The 16,835-nt window shown below is 41.0% G+C and overlaps 1 protein-coding gene across 2 annotated transcripts in view; it reads right to left on the bottom strand.

Annotated features, from left to right (window-relative positions):
• Positions 1-15,400, bottom strand: part of LOC105035459 (histidine--tRNA ligase, cytoplasmic) — a 52,522-nt gene extending 37,122 nt beyond the window's left edge. The window contains exons 1-2 of one of the 2 annotated variants that reach the window (XM_029261960.2): positions 13,801-15,400; positions 12,832-13,011 (exon numbers count right to left, since the gene is read on the bottom strand). In XM_029261960.2, coding sequence (XP_029117793.1) covers positions 12,832-13,011; positions 13,801-15,237 — 1,617 coding nt within the window. In that variant the 5' untranslated portion in view covers positions 15,238-15,400. The remainder of the gene's footprint in view (positions 1-12,831; positions 13,012-13,800) is intronic. The other variant, XM_010911024.4, reaches the window with a different exon arrangement.
• Positions 15,401-16,835: the final 1,435 nt, after the last annotated feature.

Here is a 16,835-nt window from a genome sequence, read left to right as displayed (position 1 = left end):
TTGTCTACCTCCTCGTCTATCGCCTTCTACCACTCGAGCGTGAAACTCCGCGCTTGCTTGATGGGTCAATGATGCAGATTCACATTCAGTCGATGCACCATCACCGAGGGGTCAATGCCCGACATATCCATTGATGTCCAGGTGAAGACATCAGCATTCTCCTGCAAAAAAGAGGTTAGCTGATCTTTTGTTACCTAATCTAGGTTCTACCCTATCTGAATAGTGTACTTTTGATTTTCATCTGTTAAGGAAATGGTTATAAGATCTTCAACTGATTTCCTGCACTCCTCAGCCAGTTCGTCACGGGTGTCCAGTCCCTCCATCGGATAGGATTCGACAGGCCGCCCTCCTTGGAGAGCGATGTTGTAGCAATGACGCACCAAGTCTTGGTCTCCGCAAACTTCTCTGACTCCATTTGCTGTCAGAAACTTCATCTTCAGGTAGTATGTGGAAACGACAGCTCGGAGTGCGTTCAATCCTGATCGACCGAGGATGGCGTTATAGGCCGAAAGTGCTCGGACAACTAGAAAATTAACCTGGATGGTAGATTGGACAGGGAACCGACCAACCTTTAGAGGTAGAGTGATGACTCCCTCGATGGAGAGCGTCCCCGATGAATCCAACGAGCGGAGAGTCCATCCTCCCTAGCCAATCATCCAGTATTCCCATCTTTGAGAAAGCATCATAAAACAAGATGTCGGCAGAGCTTTCATTATCGATTAGAACGCGGCGTACATCATAATTTACAATGTTTAAACTTCCAACAATCGCATCATTGTGCGGGAACTGTATTCCTTGGGCGTCCTCCTCGGTGAAAGTTATTAGCTCCCTTATCCTCTGCCTTTTCGTTGCCTCCTCATCCTCACCGAGTCCTCCAACTCCACACCCCCCAGTAATGGCGTTAATCATGCCGACTGGGGGTTGGTCTTCCTGTAGCCCTGTCTGTCGTGGTTGCTCCGCCGACTAAGGGGATCTCCACCATCTTTTTCGCTGGTCCCGCCTTCAGAGCATAACCGATCGAGACGACCATGCCTAATGAAGTCCTCGATCTCATCCTGGAGTTGGATGCACTCTTCTGTGTTCTAACTATGATCGCAGTGATACAGACAGTACTTGGTCAGGTCCCTCCTATACGAGAGTGTCCGAAGCTTCCTTGGCTGTGGGAGCCATCTCTTTATCTCCATTAGCACCTGAGTTCTCAATGCATTCAGCAAAGTGTAGTTTGTGTATCTCCTCGACGGTGAGACGCGCCGATCTCCTCTGAGGACTCCAAGGGCGGCAGTTTAGAGGGGCCCCATTTTTTTATTTCTGGAATGGAGACCCAAAACACTAACGGGTTCTCTCTCCCCACCTCGAAGAGCACTCCTTATTTTGTCCCCCTACCATAACAGAATCGACAGGTATTATCTTTGGCAAAGACCTCCGCACGAGCATACTTCTCTGCTCGAGCCAGCATGTCAGGATAAAATCCAAAGGGTGTCTTTACCAACAACTTGCTGAGATCGTTTTTCAGAAGTCCGTCCATCATTGCAGACATCGCGACTGACTGATCTAAATTACGAACCTCCAGGATCGTAGCGTTGAAGTGGCTAACAAAAGTCTGGATCGACTCTCTTTTTGTTTGATGGTGTGGAGGTAGTCGGATCGCTTCTGTTGCCATCAGTTACTGACGAAGTAGTCGATGAAAGACCGGCTCAACTCTTCAAAGAAATGGATGGAAGCCGATTTTAAGCTAGAATACCAATGCTGAGCCACCTCCCTTAGAGTAGAGGCGAAAGCTCGATAGAGAATAGCATCAGTCACTCCATGGAGGAGCATCACCGTCTTGAAAGTCTCGAGGTGATCGATGGAGTCGACGGTCCCGTCGTAGGTCTCAAACTGTAATCTTAAAGTGCCGAGGGAGCAGCTCCTGCATAATCCTTGGAACAAAAGGCAGCTCACTATTGAATCCGTCGTAAGGAGCCAAGTGGGTATTGTGGATCACATCAATCCACTTATTGATTTCTCGAAACCGCCTCTCAATAGCAAAGTCTCGGGCAGTGCAGGCCTTGGAATGTTGGAAAAATCGGCGATCAGGGGTTGAATCATGCCCTGATCGAGGACTCAGAGATCGCCGCCCTCCTAGCTCCTGAGTCTTGATGCGGCTCTAGTGGGTCTGCCTCCTATCCAAGCTCTGCAGAGGTGCCCACAGCTGTTCTAGTGGTGGTGGTGACTGTAAAGCCAGATTTGGTGGTGGCACCGCCAAAGGGGGCACAGGGATAGCCTGATCAGGCTGCGACACCACTAATGGAGGTGCCACCAAAATGGTTTGGACCCCCTCCTGACTCCTGAGTCTTGATGCGGATCTAGCGGGTCTGCCTCCTATCCGGGCTCTGTAGAGGCGCCCGCAGCTGTTCTAATCATGGTGGTGGCTGTGAAGTCAGATTTGATGGTGGCATCGCCAAAGGGGACGCGGGGATAGCCTGATCAGACTGCGACGCTGCTGATGGAGGCGCTAGGACGATTTGGACCACCTAGACAGCGGCCATCAGAGTTTGAACCTGCTGGAAGAGCAGGTTAAATTGGTCCGTCGTGACCAATGCTGACTGGGCCGATGGAGTCTCCATCATCGGTAGTTGCACCTAATTGTTGGCTTGGCTTTCCGCCAATCGAAAAACAGAGGTGTTGGTACAACGGGATGAGACTCTCTTTGGTGGCATGATGATCTCAACTCTCAATTTGCGCCCTCCAAATGGGTCAGAAAGGTCCTTTCTCTAACGCCAATCTATTAATGCTAATTTTCGTATGACATTGGAGTAGCTGAAGCTGGTGGTGAGCCCGACCGTCAGGGGCGAGAACTACAAGAAAAGCCCTGACCGGAGGTTGCTTCGACAGAAATCCTCCGACGCTCAACTCAGAAATTTAGTCCAACAAAAGCATGGGAGGCAGAGTTTGCGTACCCCTTTTTTGGAATTCCCTTTTAGGCCTCCTTTTATAGGCAGAGGAGGGAGCTTCTGAAGGACAGTCCTGCCGTCATTATCTTGAGATCATGGCCAACTATCGCCTAACAGCCATCAGTAGGCCCACAGGGGCTTTAATGGGATTGCGAGGATATTCAAAGGAGGATCAGCCAACCATAAATCGGCCGCCTTTCGGTTGACCTTCGAGGAGAGTCATAAATGGGAGATAGAGGGGGCCGTTCTGATCCTCCCAACTGCTTCAATCCATCACATCTTATCAGGGGCCACGGCGACAGACCCTAACGCGCATGCAGTGTAATTAATGGCTTCGAGATGGCTTAACCTAGCATAGCTTATTGTCGCAGCACATAGCTGACCGCTCAAGATATGGCTCCTGGATGATGTGACTTGATGTGACTCAATGGGACTGCATGGCGGCCATGGTCAACCTTCGATTGCTTGGCTGATGTCTGTGCCTTGAGATCCTGGCCCACGAGCAAGAACCGTAGTCAACGAAAGAATGAGAACCCGAAATTGAGACTGAATTGATGTGGGTCTGAGGAAGAGGACCCATAAGACAGCTAAGTGAATCCATTAAGTGTTGCCGCCTAATCGGCCCGAGGCAACCAATTACAGAAAGGGGAGCTCACCAGAAGCCAGCCAATAAAGTCTCGACCACTTAGACAGCAGGGCGCCAACCGATCTTTTGGGAGCTGAGAGCTAATCAGTCGCGAGGGTAGCCGATGGGGAGTTGACGGCGATAAGGGAGTTTAGTTCGCTGGGCCTAGACTTCCTGGGCTTGAGGCTTCTTCACATTATAGTCCAGACGGAATTTCCCCCAACAGTGCCCATGGATGTATGTCACTTGCTTTTAGAAAGATCTTGATAGTTTAACCGTAGCACCATACATAATGGGAAGGAGAATATATAGTCACGAAGGATAACAAAAAGATTAGGCTAATTCCATTCAACAGTATATCAATGCCAAAGCCTAAGTCCAACTTATCCCAAAAACCATCATCCATCAAGGGGCAATCCATGATGGTCTTGAACAAGTCTCAATTTGCCAAAAATCTTGCAAGATCTCCTATGGTTTATGCCTTAGTGATAAAAGAAACAGCTAAAATTTCTGAGATTTCCTCGACTATTCGACCACTATTAGACGAGTTTTCTAACATCATACTGAAGGAACTCTGTGATGGCCTATCTAAAACTACATGACATGTTAACTCAATTTTTGTGGTTGTAAATCGCTTCACTAAAATGACCCATTTCATTCCTTATAAAAAACGTCTGATACATCACATCTTGCAAAACTATTTTTTAATAAAATTATGCATCTGCATGGCATTCCTAGATCAATCACATTAGATAGGAATACTAAATTTGTAAGTCATTTTTGGAGAACTCTGATGGCCAGAGCAGGAAGTAGATTAAATTTTAATAGCCTATATCATCCACAAACTGATGAACGATTGAGGTGGTAAATCGATCTTTAGCCAATCTTTTAAGATGCATGGCAGGTGAAAGATCAAATCGTAGGGGCTTTTGGCCACCAATCCCAAAAAGGAAAGGAGGCGCTAGGGTTTCTAGCGCCCTCCTTGTGCTCGCCCTCCTTTTTTGTGCGCCCCTCTTGGCCGCCCAAGAGGAGTTCCACGCCTTATCTTTTATTTTTTAGAGGCTTCATCAAGGGTACTTCCAGATCCCAAAAGGTAGATTTCAGATATGATGGAAAAGGGGTTCAAATCACAAAAAAAAATCCTACCGACAGGATTTACAAAGCTGCTGAAATCCTGAAGGTTGTTTTTGTTTTGCTTGGTTGCTGGCCTTCAAGGACCTCCACGACCTAATCCTTACTATTTCCTGACGTCTACAACCTGAGGAAGTTGCTCCAACAACCTATTCTCCATTTTCTTGATCGAACACCCATTCCATATCCTGATAAAGTTAGTGCAGAAGCCAAATCCTACTTGAAACAGGTTCAAAAGGTGCAACAGCATGTTCACAAAAGATTACAAGATTCCACTGCCAAATATAAGGCAGCAATGGACCTACACCACCAAAGTATGAATTTTAGTGAGGGAGATAGTGTTTTGGTCTATTTCAAGGAGAGATTTTCCATCGAAAGTTATAGCAAGCTGGACAGAAAAAAGTTTAGATCGTTTAAAATTCTCAAAAAATTGAGAAAGAATGCCTACCTTATTGATCTGCTACCAGCAGTACCTATCTTTTCAGTTTTCAATGTGAGTGATTTGTTCGAGTACCATGGAGAAATACCTACTGCGAGTGTCAAGATGCTACCTCTCATTACAGATACCGAGATGACATTAAAGGACATGAGGAGATTTGGGACGTTCGTGAGACTTGGACACGTCAAAGTACACATCGCCGATATTTGGTCCATTGGCAAGGGCGTCCAATGACTAATAGCAGCTAAATATTAAAAATAGATTTGCGCCAGCTTCGAAAGGATCTATACCAAAGTTATCAGGAGGCTATCTCGACAGGATCGAGATCTCTTCCATCGGGGGAGAACTAATGCAGCGCATCAAGCCATTATTTTATATTATTCATCGAATCATTATTTTTTTATCTTATTTGTGGTGATGATTCCATCTAGCTTAATTATTTTAAGAAAGATTGGATAGATAGACCCAAATTCGAACCAAATCCTTTTATTTATTTTTTAGTTAAATAGGGATGCCAAATCTAGCTTTACAGCGACCACATAATTCTCCAATAGATTTTTCTCTTATTAAAGAAGAGGGAAAGAAAAGAAAAAGGAGAAAGAGAAAAAAAGAGAGGACAAGAAATAGGAGAAAGAGAAAAAAAAAGAGGAAAAGAAAAAAAGGGAAAGAGAAAAAGGGGAAAGAAAAGAAAAGAGAAAAAAAAAGAGGAAAGAGAAAAATGGTATTTTTGACCAATCGAAAAAAAAGAATAGAAAAAGGAAGAAAGAAGAAAAAGATTATGAATATAAGCTCTTGGGACTTAGGAAAGGGAGTAGAAAAAAATAAAGACCTCATAGAAACCCTAAATTTCCCTCTCTCTACATATAGCTTCCCTCTTCCTTCTACTCCATAGTCGCTTCTTCCTTGCGTCCGAATCGATCTCTCTCTCCTTTCTACTTCTTCTAGATCCTCATTGTCTTTCATCCTTCCCATGCTGGAGTTTATCTATTACGGTGCCGCAAGCCTTGATGGTCGTAGGTAACCCGCATCTAGTGAACCTATTGCAACCTTGAATCTCACCGACCTTCACCTTCTCATCCAAGATAATTGCCATTATCTCATCATCATCGCAATCTTTTACCTTCTTCACCTTCCCTCAAAACCTATCCATTTTCTTTTTAATAATTAAGCTTAAAAAGATTCATTTTCTAAATTATTTTTTTTTTGAAACTTTTATATGTATTTGGTATTGATGTATTGATCTCAATTGTTGGTCTTTCATTTTTAGTTCTTATGGATGCTATTAATCTATTTCTGGATTAAGTTGCTGAGATTTACTTTACTTCCTACGTTGGACTTTCATTAATTTGTTGCGGCTACATCAGGCATTCACAAAAAAATCATGGTTGAATGGGCCCAAATGTTAAATGGATGGAATGTTTAAACTCCTAATCAAATTTCAGATTAGGCCCCAGTAAAAGAAACATTTTTTTTCTTTTTTTTTGGTGTGGGATCTCTGACAATGGTAAGCAATAATAATAATGAATGATAACAATAAAATAATACTGTAATAATAATAATAATAATGATAATAAATAATGATAATGACTAATAAATAAATGAAGGCTTCAAGTCTCAGCTTTCTAAAAACGAAGTTTTATTTTTGAACTATGAAATATCAGATTTCTGAGTTCAAGTTTGAATAACCAAGCCTGATGTTTCAGATTAGATCCAGGTTTCTTAATATGCATGAAGATTCAAATAAAAGCCCTTTGAAAAATCTTACAAGGGAAGGTCCTGGGACTCTAATGAAATTATGTTCTATAAAGTGTTCTGAAGAGTTGATTGCCTTTGAAATTTAAGCTCTTGAAAATCATTTAGGAAGGCTAATGATGCTCTACATCAGTCATTCTAAAGAGGTCTATACCTAATTCCAACTATATTCAGACTTTAATGGCCTATATCCTTTGGCACATTTGGAAAGCTAGGAACTGTGATGTTCACTTGGGTGAGATGTCCCATCTGGATGCTGTAGCATGAAAAGCTAGTCTAGCTTCTAAGCATCTTCCATGATCAGAGACAGTAACCCAACTATCTTGGTCTCTGGGGTTCTCAAAGCCATGGGTTGCAGCCATGACGTCCACCTTTCTTAGGTCGCTGAAAAACCCCTTTAACCTGGACATGCAGTAGGTTCGGGCTTTGTAATCATGACCATGACTGGATGGTAGTGGCAATAGGTGCCATTCTTGTTGGCACCTCCAAGTACCAACCACAAAACTCACTGGTGCTTGGGTTGGCCTCATGACTGCTATCCATCATTTTCATATAAATCATATATAGCTAGAAGGAGACTGCTACAGTAATTGTCTTGACTAAATGCTTCTCTCTCTTCCATGCATCCATTCGTTCAAGACATCAAGCAGCTGCTCAATGATCTAGCAGTGCTCCGGGCTTCACATATTACCAGCGTATAATCACCACAATGCACAGGATTTTTTTATTTAAAAATATATAACCCCTAAAATATTTTATATTAATTACATATTTATTTAAAAATAACATACTTACTAATATTTAATTAATATAATTTATTTTATTAATAATTTTTATTAATTTTAATAAAATACAATTTTGTTAATAAATAAATATATTATTAAAATTTATTAATCTTCTAAATTATTATTAATAAAAAATATTATCATTACTAAAATAATTTTCATAAAAATTAGTATTATCAATTTTATTGTTTTTACTAGAATACTATTACTTTCAATTAATGTATTAAATATAATAGTCTAGACCGGTCACCCACATATCCTCCTAAGCCATCCAAGCCAGTAATATAAATTGTCAAACCTCAAAAGAAAAAATATGCTTTCACCTGATGCTAATTATGAAGGAATCAGATGAGTTTAATGCTACTCTTAACAACAAATTCACATCTTAACAGAATATGCTGGTGAAAGAATGGCTTATATATTGTCCATCTAGGTGCAACGCTAGATGGACGAAAGGATCCTCATTTTATTCCTCACAACTCTCTTCTACTCTTCAATACCGTCTAGCCTCCTCAATGGGTATAATTTTTCCCTCCTTGTTATGTCTAGCCTCCTCAATGGGTATAATTTTTTCCTCCTTGTTATCTCTATACGAAAGATCAAAGAAGAGCAGCACAAGAGTAGGAGAGCAAAGCAATAGGGGCTTGTTTTAAAAGAAACCATTTTCCTCTTCTGTCTCTACTAGAATTAGGAGTCTGCATTGTTTTAACGATGTGCACTCCTCTTGATATTATTAAACATCATTAATCTTCCAAAATATTATTAATAAAAATTATTATTTTTACTTCAACACATTTTTTTATTAAAATTATCAATATTATTAATTTTATTAATTTTACTGTTTTTATTAAAGTATTATTATTTTTAATTAAGTATTAAAATATAATTTTTTGGATCTACCATAGAAGAATCTTTCTAGTTTTGTAACCCCCCCCCCAAAAAAAAAAAAAAAAATCAAAACAGGTGGCACCGGCCACCACCACCATTATTACATTTCTGTTCATTCATTTTAAAATAAACTTTTTCAAAGAGAGACGCAAATGAGTGAAGTTGTTCATAAAAGCGGCACGCATGTATAAAATTTTAGACCAATGGAAAATGGCATTATGGTTCACATTAGATCAGGTAAAAAAGTTTGATTCATCGTTAATGTGACACATTACTACTTCAGCTCGCCAAAAAAAAAGAAAAAAGAAATCTAGATCTCAAAAAATTTGTGGCCCCCTTAATTGGCTCCAGCTGATCACCTCTGCACATGTCATCTGTCCAATCAGTGTACATGCAACTCCTTTCAGGTGATGGGAGTGCGACTCTATGACAAATCAGCCATTGAAATGCCCAACCTTTTCTTCTAAATTACAACACCTTCCATCAAGAAGAATTCCATATGGGATTAAATTCGATTCGTGTACAGTGGCGGACGGAGAGCTCTACCAACACAAAGCCTCCATTTTAACACACACACACACACGCGTGTGTGTGTGTGTGTTTGTTTTGTAGTCTATTCTGGGAGCTTTCTCTGACAAGCTCCTTTTCTTTAATCTTTCCTTCTGCTTTCTGTTAGTTTCTGCTGACAATATGGGTGTGATTTTCCCCTTTGTAATTTATAATCCACCCCATGTTTCTACCAAGAAAAAGAAGAAAGGGTTTCAAAATATCAAACTGGATTGGGTTCATTCCCATCTCAGCAAATTAGTTTCAGTTACTAGCCTATTTCAGAGCTTTGAACAAGTTCAGTTTCTATGCATGTTCATCAGTACCAATTGTCTAAACTCTAAACTAACCAACTTCGGAGGGTTCAACACTTTGAATTGTAAAAGGGTGATAGATTCTTGTGATAAGACAACATTAAGTTAGAAAATAAGACACAATGATTTGAAACCGTTTCAACCCCCAGCAGCAAGACAAGTTTCAAGCTCCGGCACTCGAAGATTCAAGTAAACCAATTTAACGGAAATGAAGCAAAAGATGAACGCATCAGTACGATATGAACACACTGAGCTAGTCTAACTAAAAGCCAATTTGGTAAATGTGAACTATTTAAACATGCTTCAATTCAACATCTGTAGCATGAAATATCACAAATGAACAGTCCTGAATCTGACTGCAAAAGTACCTAAGCCAAGAGAACTGGAGTGATGCTGAACTTTATTAAAACGGTCTAAAATAAATCTGGAATTAGCTGAACTTGTTTGAATATCGGACTGATTCTGAACATGATGAGATGCAAACTTCAACAAAGAAGCCCATTTTAAATTTAACCTGATCCAGTCTTAAGTCTTAACTGAGCCCTTGGTTGTTTGAACCTAAATCAATAAATGTAGTGACTTGGCCAAACACAATGGAACTTAAAAAGGATTCATTAAGCCTAATATAATCAGATAGAAAAGATCAGCCTAACTGAAATCAGTTGAGGTTGAAGCAGTAAATGATCAAAAGTTGGCTTGCTTTAATTATGCTTGAATTGCTTCAGCATTTTAGGTTGATTCTCAAATAAACTCACATTTGAGAAAACATTAATGAACCTTCATAAATAGATATCGAAGTCTATAGGCATGATTAAGTCTTAAACGGGTTCCAATTAATTAGCGCAAACAATCCAATCAGAAGTTTAAAGTAGCTTTGAAAGTTCCCTAAATGGGTTCAAACCTGTTACCTTGGTCTCAAAGAGAACTTCAAGTCAATGTTTTTAACTCTCAATACTGGAATCTGTACAGGTACCGTAGTTATACGGGTTGGCTGCATAACAACACTGTGATGCCATTGGAATCAACATGTGCACTCATATCATTTGTTGATACAAGGCAAACAAAGCCTCTGCATCATACTGATACCATACCAGCCAATGTGGATCAGTACTTAAACTTCAGTATAAATAATTTGGCAGAAAAATGTATCTAGTATAAACAGTTTAAACAGATAAATGTAACCTGGTCAAATCAGGTTTATTAGATTGGGTCATTAAGAAATTGGAACCACTAGTTGAAACCAAGTGGGAATAAATATATCCAACAAGGGAGTTGATTTAATTAATATGTTTGAGATTATCAAATGGGTCAACTTAAATGGACCAAGCAAGAGTGGTGGATACAATCTAAAAATGGTCTAGATCTAAACTAAACTCAAAGGTACCATGTATAAAGGTCAAGTACATTCTGAACATAAATGAGCTCAGATCATAAGTATAAGAGGACTCAAGGTATGATGAACAATAGTGACTTGGGCCTCTAGTAAGAGATTTCAGCCTTAAAAACTACATGGAATGCTGGAAGTACCGAAATGAACAAAGACTGGGCTCACATAAACAATCCCAAAAATATCTAAAAGAAAGTGTAAACCTAGAAGCACGTCAAGAAACTCCACCTATTCCAAGAAGGCTTATACCTAAGTTAGCAAAGTTGGGTTTAAACTTAACAAAGAGAGTCAACCAACTCAAACCTTAAGTTTAACAAATTCAACCCAGGTCCAAAACACAGATCCAAAATGCCTATAGAGTCTATTGATCCTTTTTTTTTTTTTTTGGTACAAGCGGGGGTTCAAATAAGTCTAGTTCGAGAACAGCTTAAGAAATCAGAAAAAAGAATATCCTTCAAGGCCCATGGGTAATCATTGCTCTGGCGCCATCTCTAGTCCCCAATGTGCTCAGTAACAAAGGATGCCACCCAGTCCACCGCACTGTTGGCCTCCCGAAACACATGCTGGCTAGACACCGCAATACACTTACGAGTGGCCCTCCAAATGTCACCGAGCAGATGGGTCTCATAGTGCCTGGTCCCCTCCTAAATCCAACTGATAACCGTCAGAGAATCCCCCTCAATGATGATCCTCCGTGCCCGCAGCTCTCGAACCGCATAGATGACACCAGCCCACGCAACATGAAACTCAGCACCAGGCACTGACACCTCATAAAGTGGTGAGCCCCCTGCAGCCAGCATCCTCGAATCTGGATCACGCATGACAAAACCCGAACCACCTCTGCCATCCATGATGCTGCAATCAAAGTTGACCTTAACAAATCTGGAGGATGGGGGCTCCCAAGAAATGAACAGTCCTCCGAGACACTGCAAGCGCAGCCAGGAAGTCCCAAAAACTCGGTCAGCTAAAATCAAATCAACAGAATCGAAGTGACGTTACTCGGTAGCTAAGCAGCAAGCTCTCTCCAGAACACGCCAAGCAGGCACAACCTCAACATCAAAAACAAGGCTACTCTAGGATAACCAGATCTGATATGCAATGTACACCAGCCGACAAGCTCCAGATGGCCCATCACCAGCACTCCATCGAATGGCCTCTAGAAAAGGAGGGAGCTAGGAGCCAGTGCTCGCACTCCACAGCTGGCTACCTACCATCCTCCAAATCAAGTTTGCTCTGAGATAGTGGAGGAGGGCGTGCTCCGTGGACTCCTCCAAGCCACAAATGGGGCAGCCAAGCAGAATCTCCAAACCTCTATCTCTAAGGAGAGTGCGCGTCGGAAGTCTATCCCATGCGACTTTCCAGCGAAAGAGTCTGACCCAATTTATTCAAGTTCAATCAAACCAAAGAGCTTCAACAGTCCCTAGGAAATTTGGAATGCTCAATATATGAAAACATAGTCCACACAAATTTGGACCTTGAAACCAAAACATGGAATTTTGCTCACTTGAATGCTCAAACCCAAGTAAAATCTAAAATGAAGTTAGCCTCCAACTCTAGTAAAATCAAATCTGGGTCAGTCCCCGGATCATAACTGGTGCTGCTGCAAAGCTTCGACAAGTATACCCATGTCCAAACTTTTTTCCTTCTTAATCCCTACTAGGCATTCACCTAAATGGTCTCATTTTGGTAGCCCAACTGATGATCATTTGACCTCTTGACTGCCCACCTTTCTAATTAAACGATTAAGCTAATCTTACAACTATCATGTAATAATTTATTAATCTTTTTGGTTAGAATTTGAATAAAGGAATCAATTTATCCACCTTAGATAAATGATTTTGATGTATCCTCATGTATATCTTCAAAGCTGTATCTGATGGTAACATAAGTGAAGAAATAGAGAAAGCTTGAGAAATTGATCACCCCTTAAATTAAATTGCAGACATACTTGAACTGCTTAGATAAAATATAACATGCAGCTAAAACTAAACCATAATAGCAAAATATAACTACACCAATGCCTGGTGATACCTGGTCGGCAAGGTCATAAATCAACTTTGAATCTTCCCCATATTTTCCCATGAGAGTCTCTCTTAATTCAAAGACAGGTGTGTCAAGGGCCACTGCTCCATGCATCTTAAAAACACCTGTGATAATTGAAAAAGCACGTTCTCGTATGGCCATTTGCTCTTTTCCAAAATCACGAGTGCCCTTTAGACAAGCAAAAGAGATCCTAGTTATTATACAGCATTGAGAGGTAATGTACAAGCACTGAAATCATAGGAAACATTAAATTGATGGGAAAATGATTCAATTTTAGGTTAATTCATGTGTACAATGAAAAACATCTGTACCTCTTTGACCATTTAGAATGATTTCAAAGACATAGCAGATTAAGTTCACAAAATGCATTTTATCTTGGGAAACCCCATCAATGGAAATTTATCACCCAAATTTGTTAAAAGAATTTTTTTCTATTTGTATATGACAGGATGTCTTTCTGTCATATTTCAATAGCAGTTTTATCAGCAACTTGATATCAATTACATTTCCTAATGTTTCAGAGAACTACATGTATCCTGGGTTGAGAGAAAAATGACAATGAAATTTAATGCAACTAATAATATACAACAAATAATTGAAAGATTTAGGCATCAGCATCATAAGTAGAGAAAGTGGTCTTTTCTTCAAAAAATCTAGCTAAACTAGAAAATTAAAGGCACTGCACATATAGAAGTCATTAATTTCTGCCTAACATGTTGTAAAGATTGTAATGGGATTCAAAGATTGCAATCTTTGGATGAATTCTATGTACACATTCGAACTCTTATGCTCATTCAGGGTAGATAGGTGGGAACCAAAATACTTTGTTGCTGATGCCATACATCAGACATAGATGATGAGACAAAAATCAAATAAAGGAATTATGAAAATCAAATAATATAACCATTTTAGTAGTCTAAAGAATACTAACACCTTGATATGATCTGTAGTTCTCACCTTTGGAATTTTAGGAAGTCTTCTGACTTCATTGCTCTCAATTATTTCCTTCACCTTTGCAAGCAATGTATCAAGACCAGCATCCTTGGGATCAAAACAAAAAGAAAGCTCTTGTGCCCACTCAACCACAATCTTAACATCTTCAATGGATGTCTCATTCTTATCCATGATTCGGTCTTTAAGGAGCTGCCTTACAACAGAAGTTCCCTTCCCTGAGGTCTTCTTTTTCTTCTCCCTCTTCTTCTTGCCCTTTGCAGTTTCTCCATTCGGTTTGATGCTGGTCGAACAACAAGTTTGTTTTTTCTCAATTGAGTCATCATCCCTTTCAGTTGCAAACAATGCCAATGCCGCCTCCCAAGCAAGAACCTCCCTAAATTTAACCAAAAACTCATATACATGATGAAAAACTCCAATATAATCCAATCCAGAAGCAGCTTTTTCTGTAATGGATTGGAACTGCTCTCTCAGCCAATCAGAACCAGGGCAAACATTCTCAAAAACTTCGGCCACCTTTGACCTTAGATCATCATCACTAATTGATTCAATAGTCAATTTTGCCCTACCCAAGCTACACTCGCTCATTGACTGAATAGACACTGCCAATGGCAAAACTGAAGTCGCCAAAGCCTTCTCTTTTCCATAATTTCCAGCATTCATTACCTTCTGGACCTTAACACCGGAGTTCAACTCAACCCGGATTCTTCCATGCAGCGACCTTACAGCTTCTCTGAAGCTACCATGGATGGCGGGGATCTCAGTGAAGGGTCCTGAATCATTCTGTCCTACAAGCTTCGACCCAAACAGCAACACTTTCATGTCGCCAGCTACATCCATCTCAGCCTTGATGGAGAAGCCATCGCCAGATACTGGCAAATCGAATGCAGCAACATCAGCCCTAGCAGCCTCGCAAGACAAGGCCGCCACAGCATCAGCCACATTCACCAGAGCCGACGAGCAGCAGTCCAATATGGCACAGATTCCAATCGAAGCAGCGAAAGAGCCCTCAAAGACACCGGTTTCCCTTTCCCCAAGTCCGATTTCATCAAGATTCTTCCCGTTCAACCGGGATAGCGAGTCCAGAAACCTGACCGGCGAGCCGAAATCTAGGGTTTCGGGGCTGGATGTTAGGTTTAGGGTTTCTTCGATCAGGACGGGGAGGGTGGGCCGTATGGCGGCGTCGGAGAGGACGAGCTTGTTGAGGAGAATGGCGAGGGCCGCGAGCGACTCCTCTGGGGCTAGGTACCTAGGGTTTGAAGGAGGCAGGTTTGGGGGTAGCGGAGACGGCTTCTTCGATAGGGATAGCTTCTCGAGGGCGGAGGAGTCGATGGTTACCTTTGAAAGTCGGCGAGAGACGGCGTAGACGGCGGCGGGAGAGAGGGAGGAGCCCTTGCCACCGATCGTGACGACGCCGGAGCTCTCGGATGGGAGAGATGCCATGGAAAAAGATTGGAGGGCTCGAGAAGGGCAGCAATGGGGGAAGAAGAGGGTGCACGACGCCGATTGACGAAGCAACAGACAGAAGATGTCGGGTGGCCCGCAAAACCCTAGGTTAAAGTTATAAAAGTCGGTTTAAGTTCCTGGCTTCACGGTCCAAAATCAATAATGAAATTTCCATTATCTTTGTCGCTTAAAATATTTAAAAATTAAAAAGTATGTATTCCATATAATAAAAATGGATGATTTTAATTTTTTTTTTGGATGATTTACTCCTAACTGTAACCATGTCACCCTGACTTATTTTCTTATAGTCTACCTTTGCCTTCCACAACCCCCCGGCCACCCTCTCCCCCACCGCCCCACACCCCCCCCCCCCCCTCCTCACCAACACTACCCCAAACTAAGTTCAAGTGAACCAAACAGGAGATCTGATTGAAGACTTCCCTGCAAACTTATAAGTACAACGGAACATGGAGCAAAACCGATAGATTTAGAAGAAAAATACAAACCAAAATGAGTACATATAATTTGACATGTATTCCCCGTAGTCAATCCAATGTAAGCAGCATCTAGCAACAGTAAATATAGAGAAGTGGGAGATTGAGCCAAAATAATGTCCACCCATACATACAACAGAAGACTTTAAAATGGATAGGAAAACTGAAAAAACCAAGGAGGCATGATAAGTGGAACCAGTCATTCCAATTATAAGAAACACCTAACAAAATAGAGCAAACAAAGACATCGAGAGTATTATATGTAACTATAGATGTAGAGCATCAGCGAATGATGTCACCGAACTCTCAGCACCGGAAACTGAGTGTAAGCCAACTCAGCTAACGAACAACGCAAAGTGTAAGCTGAATGGCTGAGCAGATATAAAAAAACTCAAATAGTAGAGGAGAGAGACCTCTTGAAAACCGCATTGGGAACAAAATGAGCAGTTGCTACTCCACATGATATGATAATAAAGATGAGAAGGTAGATCGGACATAATGCTATACTATCGTAGAACATCTCCAGGAGAGAATAAAAAGAAGCCAACAGACCGCAGAAAGCATAACTAAAAAAATGAGAGAAATTAATATAACCGCTAAAGAGAACCAGAAAAAGCCTAAATGAAGCTCCCTTGTAACCAACTACCAAGATAAAGGAACAATATATGGAAGCAATGTATCGGGACCTTATATCTGTTGGAACAATATTTAAAAATCAAATATGATTTAAAAAGACTAATACAAATTTTAATTATAAAAATTATTATTATGGTGATTACCGTGAGCGCCTCGAATCAGCGCTATATCATAAGATATTTCAAATTCTTGGATGATCAACACGATCACTGACCATCGTATGAGCTGAAGAGTCCATCTCCATGCTAAGCTGAGGCACTCCTGAGGTCTAACCTATGTATGAGATACTCAGCCGATTTATCTCTTCAACGTGCACGATAGCTGTCTATCCCGAATAGATAGGATTTGGTATAACCATCTCCCCTAATCTTGCTGGAGCGATTAAGAGCTGAATTATCTCATCCAGTTTGGCATGTCCAACAGTCCAACAATCTCGGAATCATACGATCTCACAACTAACAATCC

The sequence above is a fragment of the Elaeis guineensis genome, chromosome 4 (assembly GCF_000442705.2).
Source record: "Elaeis guineensis isolate ETL-2024a chromosome 4, EG11, whole genome shotgun sequence".
In the NCBI taxonomy this organism is placed as follows: domain Eukaryota; kingdom Viridiplantae; phylum Streptophyta; class Magnoliopsida; order Arecales; family Arecaceae; genus Elaeis; species Elaeis guineensis.
Note: the sequence above shows the minus strand (reverse complement) of the source record. Positions and strands in the feature narration are given on the sequence as shown.